Consider the following 18,785-nt stretch of genomic DNA (forward strand, 5'->3'; position numbering starts at 1 on the left):
CCCCCCCAGCCCCCGGCACCAACAGAAAACGCGCCGGGCCGGCCTCGTGTTCCCGGCATGTTGAGAGCGGCGAAGCGGAGAGCGCGGTTGGCAGTGCGGTGCCACCGTTACCTGTTGGCAGCAGGGGCACCCGAAGGTATGTTTTAAACTACTGGAGGCACAGAGCTACGCGGGAGACCAGACCGACAGCTCCCAGCAATACCACGCCGTGCTTGCCTGCGCCACGAGCCCCTGCCTTCGGCTGCCGGTGGACATGGGAGCAGGCCTGCACCACAGTTTCCCATAGTGCTGACCTGGCCAAGCCTTCTCCAAATAGCTCCGCACACGCACCGGTGCGCATGGCACACACACACTGTGTGTATGTGTTGGTACAGGCATAAATCTTACAAAGCGCGTTCAAAACGCGTAGGCGTAGGCACACCTGTGTGTGTATATACATGCTATATATATGTGTATGTATAGCATGCATATATAGCATGTATATAGGTGTTCCTGCCTGAGCAAGTTTTGTGAAACATACTTTTTACGTCACGTCAGCACTTCATAGACAATTTCTTATGTTGCCTGAGGCTTTCCTTTAAAAACCATGGTTTGAAGGACACGTATAGGCTCTTCTTTATAAACACATTTTATAAGGAAAACTATTAAACATTTCTGTTAAACATCTGCTAAATGGAATGAATATTTTTTTTTCAATAACCAGAAGCACCAGCTATAACCCTGCTTTCTTCCTTTACTAGCCCTCACAAAACATACCTAAGATTAAAATGGATAACCTTCATACACATTAGTATGTTTAATTTCATATTGTCTCCTTTTTGTACATTTATCTTTCCATTCCTTTAAAATGCAAGTATTACGTTGGCTTAAATATATTTTAAAAGACCATTTGTGTACATGTGGTCATAACAATCAAAGATATTTTCCAGAATAAGAAACTCTGTCCAGATGTGCATGTGATGCTCGCATTAGCAGTTTATTACTGAGAATGTTGCATCTAGGCAACCTTTCTCATGCCTGGACAGCACATCTAAATGACCACTGTATTCTGACAGCTCAAAGAATTAAAAATAAATAGAAGTCTGACGTCCATGATGATAGATACTTTGCAAAAGAAAATCACGTGAAAGAAATCAAGCCTTCTGGGTACATGAGCTCCTTCTTGCTAGACAAAGGCTGGGTAGTTTAGTTGCAGTGAGACACAGAAATTGTTCCTGTCTTCCTATGGCATTTTGGCTTTAAAAAAATCCTTTTGTTCAAGGGAAGAGCATTACTCATAGGCACCAAAAGCAAAGGGAAGATTTCACATCATGCATTCAAATGAAAACTGAAGGACCTAAGGGGCCAGCATAAAAAATCCACGGTATGATGCCTGCTCCCTCACCCCCGGCCAGCACTTCCTCAGTGTGGGTTGGGTGTCAGTCCTAGGCAGCTGCACGGCAAGTCCCACTCGGGGGGACTGAAAGAGGAGGACCTCTGTCCACATCCAGCATAAGTCCACCGTGCGTTGCCTGCTTAGTACATAATTGATGAAATCTGTTTTGGGCTGGGTTCATCATTTTGCTCTGGCTATTTTGACATGTGGACAAGATTATTTTCTATCAGCTGCAACTCATCACACCCCTTAGACAAGTGATCCAACAGGGACAGATAGCTCCCCATGCTGACATCCCCACCACACCACGGCTAAGAGCGTAAATGCTGAAGTATGAAGAGCCTGTGCCCAGCTCCTGCAGAAAGCACAACTTGGCCACACTGCTCAGATAACTCAGCTTACAGCCTGATGGCATACACAGTAGTAACTGCTGTGGAGATGGAGGGAAGTCAAGGTCTGTTCCTGCACGAAACCTATCACTTCATTACCTAACATATTACACCGAGAGTTGCTTAACTGAAATACACTTGTACAAGCAGAAATTTTAGATTCATTGCTTAATTCTCCATCTTTAGGTATGAAAAAATGTTGGCTGTTTTTTGGAGGGCACATGCCAAATGAGCTGAAATCAATGGAGCTGCTCCAGGGGTGAATTTGGATCACCGTGTACTGGACTTTCAAAGAAAAGCTGCAGAAAGACTGCTTGAGGCAGAGACCTCATGGGAGTCATATGAACTGTTATTACAGACGGAGGGATGAGGAGGAGCAAAGAGATGCATTTAAATTGAAACAGGACAACATGGGAGACATGTTGTGTGTCAGTGCCGTCAGACCAGGATCCTGCAGCTGCTGTTCAGAGAGAAGGGGCTCCCAACATATCCAGCACCTTCAGCACACAGAAGCAGCATCTACAGCAGAGGTATTTGATATCACACTTCTGCACTGAGATAGGTTAAGCCTGGATTCTTCCACTTGTGGGTGTGCAAAACATTCACATTTGCTACTAACCAGGCAGCGTCAAACTTAGCAGCTTCAGGCTTGTGAAGCTGCTCAAAGGCTACTCCATGCCTTAGATGACAATAAATGCCTTTGCTGTGATGAACAGGGAGAAGATTGCACTCCAGCGAGCTCTGTGCCAATGAGGGATTGTAAAACAGGGAGGGAACCAACAACCTACAGTTCTGGAGGAGGCAGCATGCCATAGATTAAAATCCTGTTGTATTTGAGCCAAACGATAATGCAGGCACCCATCCAGTGTAGCTGTTTGGGAGGCGCTTGCAGGCTGCCTGCCCTTCATTACAACTATTTTTATAGTTTATGGCACTGTTATGCTTTATGGGCCAAATTAACAGGCTATGTAAATTATACAGTGGTGAGGAATGGGAGACAACGACAAGGGGTTGAGGAGGAGAAGACATAAATTTAAACTTCCCGGAATTTCAATCCTCATTTTGTTTTTAGTCCCTGCCCTAACAGATTGCTATCTAGAGGCAAATAAATCAAGGGTAAGAGAGAACTACATGCATTTAGAATGGCAGTGGTGGAAGGGTTCTCTGCTGTTAAGGCAGTTTTATCTTTGTGTGTTCTCAGAGTGAGCGCTACCATTTTCCAAGACAGAAACATACAGACAGTTGCTCCTCTTACAGATGGAGCTGAGAAACTGTACGGGAGATCTGTGACTGGTGGGGAGGGAGATGAATATCATGTCAAGGAGAAAGGAAAGAAATCACATCAGTAAAATGGTTGTTTGCCAGTGATATAGTTTGCTTCCTTTTCCTGTGCCAGCTGTTGGATATAACCAGAGCACCCCTTCCTCTGCCCTCATTGCAGCCCCTGCAGCTCCACACCCTCCAGAGTTGGAGGTGCAGAACACAGAGGTGTTGGAGTTCTGGTGACCCTCGGCAGGAGCAGGATGGTGTGTAAAGTTTCAGATGGGTGAGTGTGCAGAATCCATAGAGCCAGACAGGAGATACTTCATGCTATGATTATTCCGGCCATGAATCAGTATTTAATGACTGAATGACATGCTAGTAGCTTCTTGTTCTACCCAGCAATATAAAATACGTAACATTTTCTTCATGAAGCAGAGACAAGGCATCCCGTTTGGAGCTGCCACATCCTATGTGCATCTAGAGAAGCTGTGTGAAGGATCCTGTGCAACAGTGTACAAGGGGATCAGCAGGTGAGCGAGGACCCCCAGTGTCATTATTGCCTTCCCACTGCCTGCTGAAAACACCCATTACGGGAATCCATAAGAATGAGCTTGAAACTGGGAAATTCAGAGTGGTTACAGGAAGATAAAGGCAAATCAAAAGTCCAGCTTTGCCTTTAATCAGGATATTCGCAGAGCTCCATCACAATTTTTCATGGAACGCCTCCGCTACAGCCATGGAAGCTCCACAAAGACACTTTGCTGTGCAGCAGTGTGCCAGGAGGCTGTCTGGCTGCACCAGGGGGAGCAAGGGTTTTCCTTGGAATGAGAGATCACTGCATGATGGAAAAATTGAAGGTGAGGCCATGCTGCCATCACACGGGGTCAGGAAATCTGTGAGAGGGCAGAGTGGGAACACTGCCCAAAGCCACGCTGTAGCAATACCTGGTCAGCAGAAGGGTGCTGCTCTGGCCAGACAGATTAGTGCTCCTGTTCCACCGCTAATAAAGACAAGGTGGAGATGGTTTGCAATTCCTTTCTGAGCTTGGCCTGGGCGGGGGAGTGAGCGTTAGAAATTTTGCTTGCGTAAGTGTGTAGTACCTCCGGAGGCTGTGCATGTTGTTGTGCTGAGCGCTGAGGTGCTTCATGTGACCTTCCACTCTGACCTGACAGGATCAATGGCCAGTTGGTGGCACTGAAAGAGATCAGGCTGGAGACAGAGGAGGGAGTGCCCTTTACAGCTATTCGGGAAGGTAAGACATAAAGAGCTTCTTCAAACATTGGTGAAGAGTGAAGGACATCATTCCTGAAGAGCATCTGTTTTAACCTGAAAAAGCTCCATGTGACACCCTCCTAAGGCTTCATGCCTACTTAATGTGCTGGCTGTTCTCCCAGAACTCTTGGTTTCCTTATCCCTTCGTCAAGGAGGTTTTTGTGCCTGGCTGGGTGAGCATGTGATGGATGGAGGGGGAACATGCCGGCCCGTGTATTCCTTTGTGACAGATGCATCTGAGCTTGAGATAAGGAAGTGCCGTCTGCAGCCAGAGCGTGACCTTCCTAGCAGCATAGGGCCCTATTACACCTCCTGCCTGCTGTGGTTACTGTCTCACTCCTGTTCTACACACGGGCACTGCACTGTGGTTTTTGCTGCTGTTGCTTTGGGTACTTGTGGACTGGAAGTGCCCTTTGCACTAAGGTCTCTACTTGCTGTTACCAGAAATGGTGCCACTGTCCTGCATGATGACAGCTGATACCAGATCCCACCCTGAAAAGAAACGCTTTCAATAAAACTGGTGTTTAATAACATCTGTCATTTCAGCCTGGTGAGTAATTCTATCAGTTGACTTTGTAGAGCACTGGGCAAAATGTCTGCAGCTTTCTCAATTTCTTTGAGAAAGAAATGCTTTTGTTTAAGTGGTTGGTTTTGGCTGAGTCTATTTACGTGTCCCTACAGACCAAGTTCACAAACTGCCTGGTTGATTAAGGCTTCTATTTTCATCTGTTCTACAATCCCTGGAGGATCATAATCTGGTTTCTTTCTTACACAGAAATATGCAACCTTTGTGCCACTCTGTTGCCTGGTATTAGTAAGAGCTATCGATGTTAGAGGTCACATATATTCTGTTTTCTACTTGTTACTGCAGTTCAAAACTAGGGTCGATTTTCACACCATGGGGATGGTCAGGGACCAGATGTGCCAGCTGTCACCGAGCAGCCCTAGCACGGAAGGACTCTCAGACCAGGCAACTCAGAATAACATGGTGAGATCCGTGGGCCCACTCCAGGTTTATTACAGTGCAATTAAGATAAGAAAGTTTACAAAGTCCTTAGTCCAATTCTGGGTGAAAGCAGAGAGATACCTAAATATGCCTATTTACAGACTGTCCTGTGGTACAGTTTCCTACACACTCATTTGCTGTGGTGCTTTTGCTCTGCGTTTACACTTGTAGCCCACCAGTAAAATAAGCCTTAAAAGCTTTATCTGCGTAGAACTAATGATGCTGTAAAGATCAGTACCTCTTTAACATGCTCTACTGGACAGGCTGAGAGCCTTAACTTCATTCATTACGGGAGAAAACAAGAGTGATCCCATGAAGGGTCTACTTTAAATAGATCTTTTGTGTACTGCTGAGCTCTGCAGCATCTGACACCTCAAATTTACAATGTAAGTCAGTAGTGCAAACAAAGCACAAGATTTATTAATGCGGCGCATTCTCCGCTACCCTGGAGGAATGGCACTTCGCTGACAAAGAGCCCCTTTACTCCAGGAAGCCCCACAGAGACGAAATGCGTTTAAAGCTCAGTTCTGGCTGTAGCACCTGACACCCCAGCAAGGGGTTGTAGAAGCAACCAAGTGAGGAGCAGTTCCCAGAGGGGCTGAATTCAAGTAGAGGGGCTGAATTCTCCATATTACTGTGCACCTTCTGTGCTGCTTCTCTGGAAAAACAGCTCTGGTCACATGGGATTTTTGAAGTATCACACTGCCAGGTTAGCAGCTCCTTTCCATAGCAGATGGGATCTAGTTAGAGTATCTTTACTGGGATCATAGGCAATTAGGTGCAATGAGGAGTGTGTTTAAGATTCATACTGCTGTGCACTGGAAACATACTGGCAGACTAGCATCACTACTAGAGGCAGTTTAGCTGCAGCAGCAGCAAGCTCTGTGCAAGAGCTAATTTACAATCTGCTGTTTCCAGTAGTCTCGCTGAATCAGACATCCTTTACTGCTCAGCAGTCTCAGTATTGACATATGCTTAGGCCACAGCTGTGGAATACAGTATATCTGGCTGTAGGGCTTTTAGAACCAGGTGAAATTGTTATGGTCACAAAAGGCAAAGTGCTAATCCAGTATCAATTTGCTTTGCCAGCATGAAACTCTTCAAATACCTTTTGCAGATTGTTTGAAGAACAAAAAGCAGCTTTTACCCAGGGCCAAAACTCATTTGGCATCCCATGGCCAGCCCAAGCTCTGTATTGTGTGCTTCAACTAATTCAGCAGAAATGAGATTGTACGCCCATGCCTTATCTGAATGAAATTTGTAGCACTGCGTGGTCTGACAGTAAACTAATTTGGTTTTAATCAGGAGGGAAAGGTGGGTCTGGAGCAGCTCTGAGGCTCTTTTGTCGTGTCAGATGCTGAAGTAAAATCTAGAGCCAGGGATCCCTGTTTTTGTTGAGCTCTGGGGCTTCTGTCTGTGCACAGTTTCAGTGTAACAGCTGGGTCGGATTCTTCAGTCGTGCTAGGGATCTACAGGCACAGCAATTCCAGCTCCACCACTTCTCCACATCCCTCCTCTGTACAGATCTATGGCAACAATTGTCTCAAACCTGTGGTAGCAAATGATGAAGCTGTGCATGCTCTTCCCCTGTGAAGACTATCTCGGAGGCTTGCTGCTGAGAAGCTGCCCTCATGAGTGTGTCGGCTGGAGCCTGCTCTGGCAGGAGAAACTAATGCACGGCTGAAAGGCTCAGGAGGCTGTAGCTGTTGTTTTAGCATCAGCCAGTGCTCTGGCCCATATGGAGACAGAGACTCTTCCAAGTGCTGCCCACTCCATCGCCACACCCTAGATGGGCTGGGGCTTGGCAAAGGCGTGTCGGCACCTAAGGACCAGGGCCACATGGTTGCCATGATGCTTTCTTGTTGGCTAGGCCAACAGAAAAAATGTGCCGAAGTTGTATAAATACAAACCAGTTATTGTTCACTCTGTAACTTCAGTTCTGCTCTTTGAGTTTTAAGCTGGAGAAAGCAACCAGCACACGTTAGCACCTGCAGTGGTTTCTTTTGGCAGATTTTTACACCCTGATATTGTGAAGCTGGAAGCTGATAGAAACTCAGCTTCCCCACAGGTCTCCTAAGGGCTCTGCTAAGGGCACGTGCCAGGAGGCGGATGGGAGAAGGATGAGAAGCTCAGTGACAGGCTGGGGGCTGCAGCATTGTGGCTCAGGGAGTTCCTAGCTCCTGCGTCTCGGCATTTGCCTTGGAGAAATTGTTTCTCCTCAGTTGAGGAAATGACAGCTGGGAACTGGGAACTGCTGTTTCTGACAAAGGCAAGATCCCACCTCTGAGAGATGGACGGGTTCCTGCCAAGCGTGGAGCACTGGGGCTTGCTTCTCTAAGGAGCTGTTCCATCCTCCTTCAGACTCAGTAGCTGCTGCTTCTTACGCAACTACAGTCCAAATATGGACTATTTCTCCCCAGTTGTTTTTTTTTTTTCACTGCTTTGCTGTGTGCACTTTCTCCTTTTACTTCCAGCAGCAACAAAGTTGATCTCCTTTTTGTGTTTCCCCAGCTTCTCTTCTCAAGTGTTTGAAGCATGCCAACATTGTACTGCTTCATGACATTATCCAGACCAAAGAGACACTAATGTTTGTCTTTGAGTACATGGTGAGTTGATCTTTTTCTAGCTTCCTATGGCGATAGTACTGGGAAGTGGCTGCATATTGAATTTACTGCATTTTGAGACATCTACAAAGAAATGAGTTGTAATCCTTCAGTGCAATGATTGATTTTTCCTTCTTGATCTCCTGCTTTCCAGCCACACAGCTTTACTCTTTTCTTTCTGTATATGCAACAGCTGTATGCAAAAATGATGCCACATCTCGTCTCCACTAGGGTGGCAGATGCTATTTACCTCCACTTCTGCCTTGGCAACACAATTGAAGTACTGTTATTCAGCCACAGCAAGGACAGCAAATAACGATATGAGCTCACATCCCAGTTGGGGTCAGATTTGGCACTGACCCCAGCAGTGCGCTATGACCAAGCAGTGGGTTGCTCTCATGGGGAGGGCAGGATGCCGATAAAAAAGTTCTTAGTGTGAGTCTTGCTACTTTTGTTGCATTTGCTGATAGATATCAACTAAATTATAAGGAAAACACAAGGGCTATGTCTTCTTACTGCAGCTTTATGATTAATTCTGGTACAAGTATGAATTCTGTTAACTATCAGCTTCAGGTCGTAAACTGCTAGGGTGAGATAACACATCAGCCCGGTCTCTGATTTGACCCAGCACTTAAGCACATCCTTGTGTGCTGCATCAGATCAGATGTTTGCCAAGGTGAAAGAGATGCCTTTGTAGTGGTTGCATATTTTTTCCATTTACAGAAGAGGCATCACAGTAGCTTTGCCTCAAGTTGTCCTCTTCTATTTAGCACACAGATCTAGCACAGTACATGGGCCAGCATCCTGGAGGACTTCATTCGTGCAATGTTATGGTGAGTTCCTTAAAAGACTCGTATCCCTTAAAGCATGAGGAAGACATTTTCCACTGTGTATGGTCACTGTAAATTGCTTACTAATATTTACTTGTTACATGTTTGACAATCACTTTGAAGAAAAGCTGCCTTTGATAAAGATGTAACAACCTCCCCCTCAGTCTCCAAAGCCTTTTTTTGTCCCTCTTCCCATTTTCTGAGCCTACTAGAAGACATTCAGCTGTTGTGAACAATGACATCTTGTGGCAAGTAAATCTGTCTACACAAATTTGTATCTTCTTATCGTTAGAATATGTTATTAATCCCTCTAATTAAAAAATCTCAAATCTCACTCTCCCCTCATCTGGAACTATCTTAGTATTTACAGTCGTTTAAATCCCTTTTGTTTCTACTACAACTTTTTGGGATTGGTTGACAGGACCTGGGCACAGGTGAAGATGTACCCTTACCTTATAGACTGATGTTATAATAGTCTTCTACTCTCCTTTGTACACATCTTCACAATTAATTAGATTTCAGGACTGTTACTGCACACTGACTTAAGGTTTCATTGCAGATGTTCTCAGTAAATGCCTGGGTCGTTTTCCTGAACAGCTTCAGTTAATTTATCTTACAGCTGCCAACAATAACTTTGTATCTTATCAAACTGCCTATTCATCTGGCTTTGTCAGATCTCTCTGAAGTTCCTCACTGTCACTTCTTATCACAGCTAATCTAAATACTTCTGTCATCTTCAAATGTTGCCACCTTGTTCACATCTTTTTCCAGATAGTTGTTAAGCAACACCAATTCTAATGAAGTTTCTTGGGGGCTGTGAAGCTCAGATATGTCCAAGATGCAGCGTTGCAGTTTTGGCACAGATCTCAAGGGCTCTGTTACCAGGCGGGCTTGTAAAACCCGTGGAGTACATGGCTGTAACATGTACTTGCTGGCATTTCTGTGAGTAAACACTAGCCAGCTGCTCTGCTTTCCTGTCCAAAATCCTCACTATGCAAAATTATTTACTGCTCCTTCAGGAGGGTCATCTAGCTTGCTTTGTTTTTGCTGGCAAATGTTGTTTGTGTTTCTCTGAGCGATTGCTATCGAACATGATGCAAGTATGCAGAATATTGCAAGGACACTTTTCTGGTACAAAAATGACCTATGGGTGTCACTGTTTTTCCTCCTCTCCAGATTAAGCTTCTGGTGAAAAATATCTTCTCTCTGGTGAAGTCTAATTACTTTTGCTGTGTTTTATTTCTATCCACTGTCCAATTTCATACCCTGTTTCAGCCCAACTTACTTTACCCCAGGCTTATTTACACTCCCATTGTGGTGAGAGTTAGATTTGCTTTTCTGCTTGCTTGCTTGCTTCATTCATCACACCTTATTTACTGTATCTGTTCAAATCAGGTCCTTGTGTTTTCTCCCACCTTGAAGATAGTAGTTCACATTGCCAAGCAAGTCTGCTCACCGGTCCAGTTTACACTGGGAAGAGGTGGTGCGTAGTGTGGCCGCAGCACTCCCTCTGCTGGTGTCAGCTCCCTCACAGGGGCAAAACTTCCTGCTCCTTAAACCTTCATTTTGCTTGGCTCTATGTCTTTGTCTTCAATTCTGAAATCAGGATATCTGCTGTTCTGAAAGCCGGCTCTGTGTTTTGACAAGTTGAGCTTGCTCCTGCCATCAATAATCCATTTCTAAAGAAAAGTTACATTTCCAAAATGTGCACTTAGGGACCGCAGTGTAACTGCCCTTGTGGCCAAATATTCCACCCTGAAAAACCTCAGAGAGCTGCAGTGCAGTCATACCCCACCACAGTTTTTCTCCGCCAGCTCTGCTCATTTTCGGGATTTTTACTGTTTTTTTACTTGCTTTGTCTCTGCGTTGTTCCGGGAGTTCTCCTGATGTTCAGAGTAGTGTATCAATGCAAAGTCACACAAAAACATTTCAATTTTTTGTTGTCTTTTTCTAGCTCTTCATGTTCCAGCTTTTGCACGGCCTGGCTTACATCCACCAACAACACATTCTTCACCATGATCTGAAACCCCAGAACTTGCTCATCAGTTGCCTTGGTGAGCTCAAATTAGCCGACTTTGGTGAGTCACAGTTTGGATACTGCGAATATATCTGCTCAGACCGAAGCTTTAGCATGCATAGAGATCCATATCCACAGCCAATTAAGGCATGGAAGCATAACCTCTTACTGAACTTCAGGAAACTATTTCTGTGGTCAGTCCAGCCTTTCTTGCATTTGTACTGAGAGGTGCAGGGAGTAACCTCATTTAGGTCAGAGCAATTACTGCCACGTAAAACTGGTTCAAGAGAATTGGGAATCAACCCCTTTCTGTTGAGAAAATAAAGTAACATGTAGAGTCCACAGCAATGTGCTGAACCAAAAGGCTTTCTTGGCATTGGTTTGAGATGGCTGTGTTAGCCACAAGTGGTAAAGCCCTGCAAAATAGCATATTGCTTGATCTGATCTGCCCCAGGGGTATATTCCAGACACCTTCTTTGTCAATTGCTTGTGTTTAAAGATCCAAGAGAAAATAGTGTCTTGTTTCCAATTGTTATCATCTACAGGCTGTACAGGTAGAAGGACTGTCCTAACACAGCAGGGTTTCTTTGGTGTGGGTTGTCTTGTTGTGGTTTTTTTTCCAGGCCTTGCTCGTGCCAAGTCCATCACCAGACAGACATACTCCTCAGAAGTAGTGACACTCTGGTACCGTCCTCCTGATGTGTTGCTTGGAGCTACAGATTATTCTTCTGATCTAGATATCTGGTACTGACCAATTTCCAATCATCTGGGGTGCCTTGGGAAAAATCATCTTTATCTGAATTAAATTAAGTCAACCAAGTTACAGTAGACACAGTCATAAGTAGAGCAGTGGGGAGTTGTGTCCTCAGAAGTTTTTGGGAATCGTGTCACTACATCTCAGCTCTGGATTTATATAAACCTCATCTGATAATATTTGTGAGATATGTACATCTCATTTGGTAACATTTATGAAGCATTTTCAGGTCTTGAAACAGAGCACCTTTGCTTAATGCACATATTGCTTTGTATCTATGTGGTCTGCTGAGTCAGTGGTAGCTCTCTACAGCAATGGCTTTGTGAAGAAACAAGGGATCCACAACTGCACCAACCATAACTTGGTAACAAAACATGGTATCAAAGGGTTTCTGAATGGGTCTGGAGATAGAAAGGTGTCTGAGATTTTCATTATTTCTGTGATACTTTGTCCTTCTTCTCAAAGAACACGTCTCAGATGCACTCTGCATTTCATACAGAAGAAGGGCTGTCTTCTGTTAAAGTCTTACACGTTAGGAGCTCTGTTCCAAAATCTTCATGTGGCTGGGGATCACTGGAAACAAGCTGCACATCATCAGAGCTGAAGGGAGAGGGGTCTCTGACAGCAGGCAGAAAGAGAATGAGGAGAGGGAGGGCTACACAGGGGTCCCACTGGTCCTTTTGGGCTGGCCTGGATGTGTAGCTGTGCCCTAGAGTTCATCTGCCTTCTGGCTCACTTCCGCACCGGCCTGAGCCCGCTTCCAGCCACACGGTCCTGACTTACTCTTGGACAACATGCAGCTCATGAAGTTGCAGGACACCACCCTTACTCTAGGCAATTTTACACCTGTAGATAGTAGTGCTGCTTCAGTTTTTCTTCAGACCAGTTAATTTTCTGCCTGTGCCTGTCACACCAGGACTTTTCTTAACTGCTCTGCAGAGTCAAAAACTGGGAAATGGTGGGAGCGCAGGAGGCTGAAGAATGCGCAAGAAGAGGGCTGGGTAAGTTTACAAACAGCAAAGCCCCAGGTCTTCTCAGGCTGCATCCCACTCCAGAGATCTACAGTTTATTGGAGACTCCAATGGCCTAAGTCCCTATGTTCAGGGAAATGGGAGTTTTTAGTTTGTTCACTTCCCTAGGCCTACTGCTAATTTAATTGCTTAAAGATTTCTCCAAGGAGGAAAACCTTCCTAAATTCTAATGGCTTCCAGCTGCTAAGCCAGTCTAAATAGTTCTGTCTTCTCTCCCCCACTACCTCTCTCCTCCAGACAGTCTCTCAGCAACGTCTGTTGAGTTTGAAGAAGATGCCTGCCTAGGAGATTGGAGGATTTGTATTAGACAGATGCTGGTACAAGCCTGTTGGTTTTTTCTCCTGAAAGTTGACCCCTGTCCAAAGCCCTGGCTATGCACAGAAAGCCTGGCATTTCTGCCTGTGTAAAATCAACATTCCCACTACATAACTCTGCTCTAGGGTAATGAATAGCAACATAGGACTGGTATACAAAGCTCCCATCCAGCACTCTGACCAGCTCTAACAGCACAGTACTCAGTCCCACTGAACTACATTCACACTATAGGCACCTTTGTTATATCGCCTCCTTATAATAACAACATTCAAAGTGTTTGCCCTAAAGAAAGATGTCACGCTGAGAGAATAGGGAGTACTTCAGTGAGCTCTATTCAGGAACTTCCTCTAACAAGAGTCATTTATTATCTTGATGTACACTGCATTTAAGTTCAATTTTTGTCTATTAGGAAATAATGTGAATTCACACAGATGTTACTTGTCTATTGGGAAGAAAGGAAGAAAACCCAATGTCTTTTGGATGCTGCAATTTACATGAAGGCAGGTCAGAATGCCCTTGGTAATGGCATAAGACAGTGGGTGTTAAAGCCTTGGTTTAGAGAAACCAATTATAACAAAATAAAACATTATGGCAATTCATGCATAGTGTGCTTGAGCAGCAATACTGTCAGTGGGAGGCACATGGGAAGTGAATGAGGCCTTGAATAGATGAAGAAAGAGATATAGAAGGAGGCTCACTCGCTCTTGGACTAACTAGAAAAGCTGCTTTAATCTCTGTATCTTTTTTCTCTCTCTTTCTCCCTCACTATCTCTTCAGGACTTTAGAAGATTCAATTAAGGGATTTCAGGGAGACTAACGTTTCAGGGAGATTACACTGCATATCAGACTTTTTTCCTTTTTTTTTTTTTTAGCACCAGGTGCTTTATGCACGTGCCCACTAGTAGCTGCTAACATCCTGAGTGTCTGAAGTCACGTCTTCTCTTCAGTCAGGCTTTCCTTGTATAGTCTTTCATTAAAAAAAAAAAAAAATCACATTAATCTTTCCAGGTAGATTCATGTAAAATAGGAGTTCCCATATGGTCACTTAACGTGGACCTGCCAGGCCCACTCCAGCCTTCTCCCCAGCCTGGTTTGTATTGCCCTGCTATGCCCAACTGGGTAAAACTGCACTCCCCCAGTGCTGGAAAAACTATGGAGAGGGAACTCTGGGATGTCACAGAGTTATCTTAGATCTTAATCCTGATGAAGTCATCTCTCCACTGGGCGATGCAGCACTTCAGGCTGAGGAGTAAGTGCAGTGTTCAAACCTGCCCCAGGGATTGCAGACAGATGCAACCGTGCTGTCTGAACCAGCTCTGTGCCCACTAAATATGCCTATAACCAGTTATACCTCTCCTATTACTTTAGCAGCCACTGTCTTGATTCACGTGCATATCTGGCACATGCTGAAACATCATGTCTTGGCCTCTTCCCGAAAGACCCTTCCCTCTGCCCTAGCTCTTCCCAAGGCAGCTATATGGGACTGAGACCCCTTGAGAAACCTGTAGACTTGAAGGGGTAAGAGGACTTCAGAAATGAGTACCAGAGGGGTAAGAAGGAAAAGGAGAAAAACAAAACAACGCTAGGTCTAGATCTTTAGAAATCTTTAAAAGTGAATGTTTTTGAATCATCCTCAGGAATAGAAAGTTGAGGCTTCTACTGAAAGGCTAATATGACTACACTAGTTTCCAAAGTCCTACTGTAAAAGGCAAAAATACTGGTGAATAGAGAGGGGTGCCCATACATCTGTTGCTTTAGGTACTTCTGGCTTTTTTTTTTTGAATGGAAAAGCATACTTCAACTGGAAACACACAGAGAGAGAAACAGTCATGATTGCCACTGATGAATCAATACACTATCAAGCAGGCATTAAAGGCAGCTGGTCAGCTGAGTCTCACTACAGGAAACAAAAAGTCCTTCCTTTCCAGCAGTTGTGGTTGCTCTGATAATTTTGTCTTTATTAGAGACACTGAGATTTAAAGGATTCCAGAGATAATGGGAACAAACCAGGAATACAGAAGAGAGCAAGAAGGTGCACTTGTAACAACCCACAAGTTGTTCCTCTCCTCAAACGGACACCTTGCCCATTAGTGAAAGGACTGTTTCATTAGATTTGAATTTTTGAGCTCTTTGTTCATGAGTAATTCATAGCAAATGCTAGCTGAATCTAGGAAAAAACCCAGCTTTCTAGTTCTTACTTCCATTTATTGTTCTGTCTGGATTTCAGGCTGTCTCAGCAATAACAGAAACAATAGCAGATCTGGTTTTCTGTCTGCCATGAACTCTGTTGCCTTGGATCTTTGCAGCAGAACAGTTAGGTCACAAGACCACATTTATAGGGCACTTTCACTGTTACTAGTCCCTTGCCCTTAGTAACTGCTGTGTACCTCCAGTCCTCAAATTCTCAGTGTCTTAAATTCAATTTAGGAAAGGTCCCAGCCAGCACTTCATTAGAAAGAATCTCTCTAGGAAGTCTAGTTGCATTGGTCTCATCTGGGGGCTTTAGGGAGTCCACATGAAGTTTCTGCTGTTGCCAGCCTAATGGCCATTTCTAAGTAAGATATCAGAACCCACACTGTGGGTGAACGCCAGGATCATTTGCTCCAAACCACACAGAGCTGGTTCTCCCTACAAATCAAGAGTACCTGAATTGCTTTGACCATATACAGTTAAACTTGTGCAATGGAATTGGTGGATTGCAGCAGCCCCTGTGGTTGCAAAATAGGGTAAGCCATTTGGGGACGTACATCAGCTGTGAAAACAGAGGGTTGGTATGACACCAGTCTCAGTAGAATCATTCTGTGGGCTCCAAAATAATATCTAGTGGTGTGGTAGTGCTATGAAACACAACAAAACCTATGTCGCAAAAGCTGTGGGTTAAGTTTCATGACACCTGGACCCTGTAAGAGCATATTAGACAGCCCGGGAGCTAAGCTCACAGGCCCCAAGTTACAGGAAGCTAAGGGAAAGGGCAGCAGAGATGTTTATGAAAACAGCACAAGATATGGATCTGCAAACAGGCTTGGCATCACCTGATGCACAAGGATGACCAAAATGAATTCCACAGATGAGTTGCATGTCAGGCTTTCAACTGACCACAGCCAGGTGGGAAAAGCATCTACAGTATTATAAAAACAAAGGTGCAAGGGGTAGCATAGCAGTACAGATGACCAGAAGAGATTACTAGTTGTAACTCAGCAAGTGAAAATAATACTTTTAGAGTCTGCTAGATGCAGCTGGGTTTTCAACATTTGAGGTTAAAGGACTCAAATCTGCTATAACCAAAGAAGACTGAGACTGAAACTTGAAAAGTTGGGATGAGGATTAATAAAAAGGCAGGAAGCCTAAAAAAAGTTTGGAGGTAAAAGATTAAAAAGTAAGTGAGCAGAGTTTTACACCATACAATAAGAGATGGAAATAGTTGCAAAGAGGTAAGTCTATCCTGACCACAACTGTCTCATCATTACTGCTGGCAGGACTAATCCACCTTACTAAAATTAAGGATTTTTTGCAGGGTTTAGTTAAGTTGGCTGGTTTGCTTTGGCACAAGTGCAGAGCATAAAAATAAGAATTGACACCCAGCTCTTTATGCTATGAAATCTTGCCTTCACTTTTCTAGTGAAGAGCTAATTGCTTCTGAAGGAAAAATTGCTGTAGTGGTTGCCTCTGTGTTCTTTCTGCATCTGATGTATCCTTCAACTACTGTGTAGTAGCTCCCTGTTTATCTTTCCTACTGTTAGGACTCCAATTTTGCACCATTTTCTCATGGAAAACAACCCAGTATTTCACAGGCTTCTGCCATGACCATCTTTTTCAGATGGGTTTGTAACAGGGTAAATTGAAAGACCTGAAACAAATTGTTTGGTGCTGGAAAAACAGATGGTGCTTAGTGGGTTAGTTTTCCAAGGGTATCACCTGTCTGGTGAAGGGTGGGATTTTTTTTAGTGGACGGTGCTGGTGAGAAAAAGGCAACAGGAACAGACTTGTATGGAACTTTGACTGCCTTTTTTTTTTAATCCTGGAGGGTTTTTTTTTAATCCTGGAATTTTTTAATTCACATTGCATGTGAATGCAATGGTTCTCTAGTCTGCTCCTCTCCTATTTGACTTGCCAGCTTTTTAATTCAAGTGTTTTAATCTTAGGACCTGGATGAGGTTAATGATACAACTTGCAACAAGGGGCAGTTGCAAGTGCTTAGAACAGTGCCACAAGGCCAGGGATGTATAAGATGGCCCTTCCCAAAGGAAACCTTCCTGACTTCCCACAGTTTCATAATGCTACATCCTACCTACCACCATACTGCAGAGGTATATCACCCATTACTGAAGCCTGTGTTTATTTACATACAGACAGACACCCCATGTCCTGCCTTGCTTCACACACACACACACACTCACTCTCACTAGATGACATAGGGTATACAATACCTAGGGTACACAATACCTATACATCAGACTGGTACTCTTCAGACTTGTGCTGCAGAATATATGGGGTTTGCAGCTTATATCAGAATTTCTGCATTTACAAATCCGGATTTCTAGATTTCCACTCCAACAATTATCTCTCTTCCTTTCACCCCTGCCCATCCCAACAATCATATTATGTATGTCATGTATGTGAATGAGTTAATACCTTGGGTTTCTTGCAGGAGTGCAGGCTGTATATTTGTTGAAATGATCCAGGGCCAGCCAATATTTGCAGGTACTTCTGGTACTCATGAACAGCTGGAGAAGATCTGGATGGTAAGTAAAATACACCCTGAAATGGAAGAGAAAAAGAATCTGTTGTTCCAGCCCCCTACTTAATTTTAAAGTCCTAAGCATAGGTCCTGTGAACAGCAGCAATAATTTGGTCCAATCTGCCAGGTTATTAGCAGACTTTGTAACCCATTTTATATGTGGCAGATTTCTTTCAGACACAGGAGTAAATTAAATTACTTTCTTTTGATGTTTGTCATCTCATCAAATTTTAAAGCCAATTAAAGTGGCATCAAATTGAAAAAGGTGTGCAGGTACTACAAATTCTATTCCTTCTTGTTAAATCCTTTACTTACTGTAGGATACAGCACACCATATTCTCACAGAGGAGCTCTAATGCTGTTCTTAAACTACCTGGCAAATGGCAAGACCCCGAGGTTTTTCAGAGATCCTTCTTCATTTTAACTTGGAACATTTTGTATCATCTAGTTTATGGTGCAGCCCTAGAGACTGCTTTGGCATAATGGAACGTGTGAAATTGCTTTACAGAGGCAACAGTGAGTGAGAGCAGACATATTCAGGAGCCTCTTAAGCCCTTTTTTATGCTGGGGAGACTAAAACACAGAGCCATGTCCTTGGTGTGGCTTGGTAGAACTGAGGCAGTTACCAGCACTAGTGGATTCTGTATGTTCCTGACTGCTTTTTGCTGACCCCGTTACTGACGGGAAGGTCAACCTATGGATTCCTGTAGCGTTTTGCTGTAGGTGTCTGACCTTTCACATCTCATCCCAGGGGTTTACTCTTCTGCACAGAGTGTTTGCCAAATGTGGATTTTCAAAGAAATATGGAAAACTGAAATTTGGAAAGTGGTGAGAAAGGACTTTATATCCTCAAGTCTGTGTAAGTCAGATTTTTCCTTCTTAATTCCTTTGTCCCAAAACACCCCTGCCTGGTAGGGTTTTCCTCTCTGCTTTTAGCTAGAATGTGATAAAAAGAAAGACAAGTGGGTCCAGTTCTTAGACTTGAGTTCAGTCCATTTAAATAAATGCTGAATTTCTGTTTCATAGAGTGGGGGAAAAAAAATTATTGAGAAAAAGAAAAATCCATACTTGGCCAATTATCAGGGTTCAAAGCCAGGGCAGGGCCCAGTTTCCAGAGTGTGAATGAAGAGCATCCTTCCACTTACGGCTCTGAAATCTCTGGATACATTTCCTGTGGTTTTGCAGTTGGAGG

The 18,785-nt window shown here is 44.0% G+C and overlaps 1 protein-coding gene across 1 annotated transcript in view; it reads left to right on the forward strand.

Annotated features, from left to right (window-relative positions):
- Positions 1-57: 57 nt before the first annotated feature.
- LOC104515064 (cyclin-dependent kinase 15-like) overlaps positions 58-18,785 on the forward strand; it is a 38,158-nt gene continuing 19,430 nt past the window's right edge. The window contains 9 exon segments of the mRNA XM_010158908.1: positions 58-136; positions 3,087-3,310; positions 3,460-3,557; positions 4,200-4,279; positions 7,817-7,911; positions 8,679-8,741; positions 10,693-10,816; positions 11,379-11,499; positions 17,504-17,597. Of these exon segments, the coding sequence (XP_010157210.1) occupies positions 58-136; positions 3,087-3,310; positions 3,460-3,557; positions 4,200-4,279; positions 7,817-7,911; positions 8,679-8,741; positions 10,693-10,816; positions 11,379-11,499; positions 17,504-17,597 (978 nt within the window).

The sequence above is a fragment of the Eurypyga helias genome, unplaced genomic scaffold, assembly GCF_000690775.1.
Source record: "Eurypyga helias isolate BGI_N326 unplaced genomic scaffold, ASM69077v1 scaffold18449, whole genome shotgun sequence".
Classification (NCBI taxonomy): domain Eukaryota; kingdom Metazoa; phylum Chordata; class Aves; order Eurypygiformes; family Eurypygidae; genus Eurypyga; species Eurypyga helias.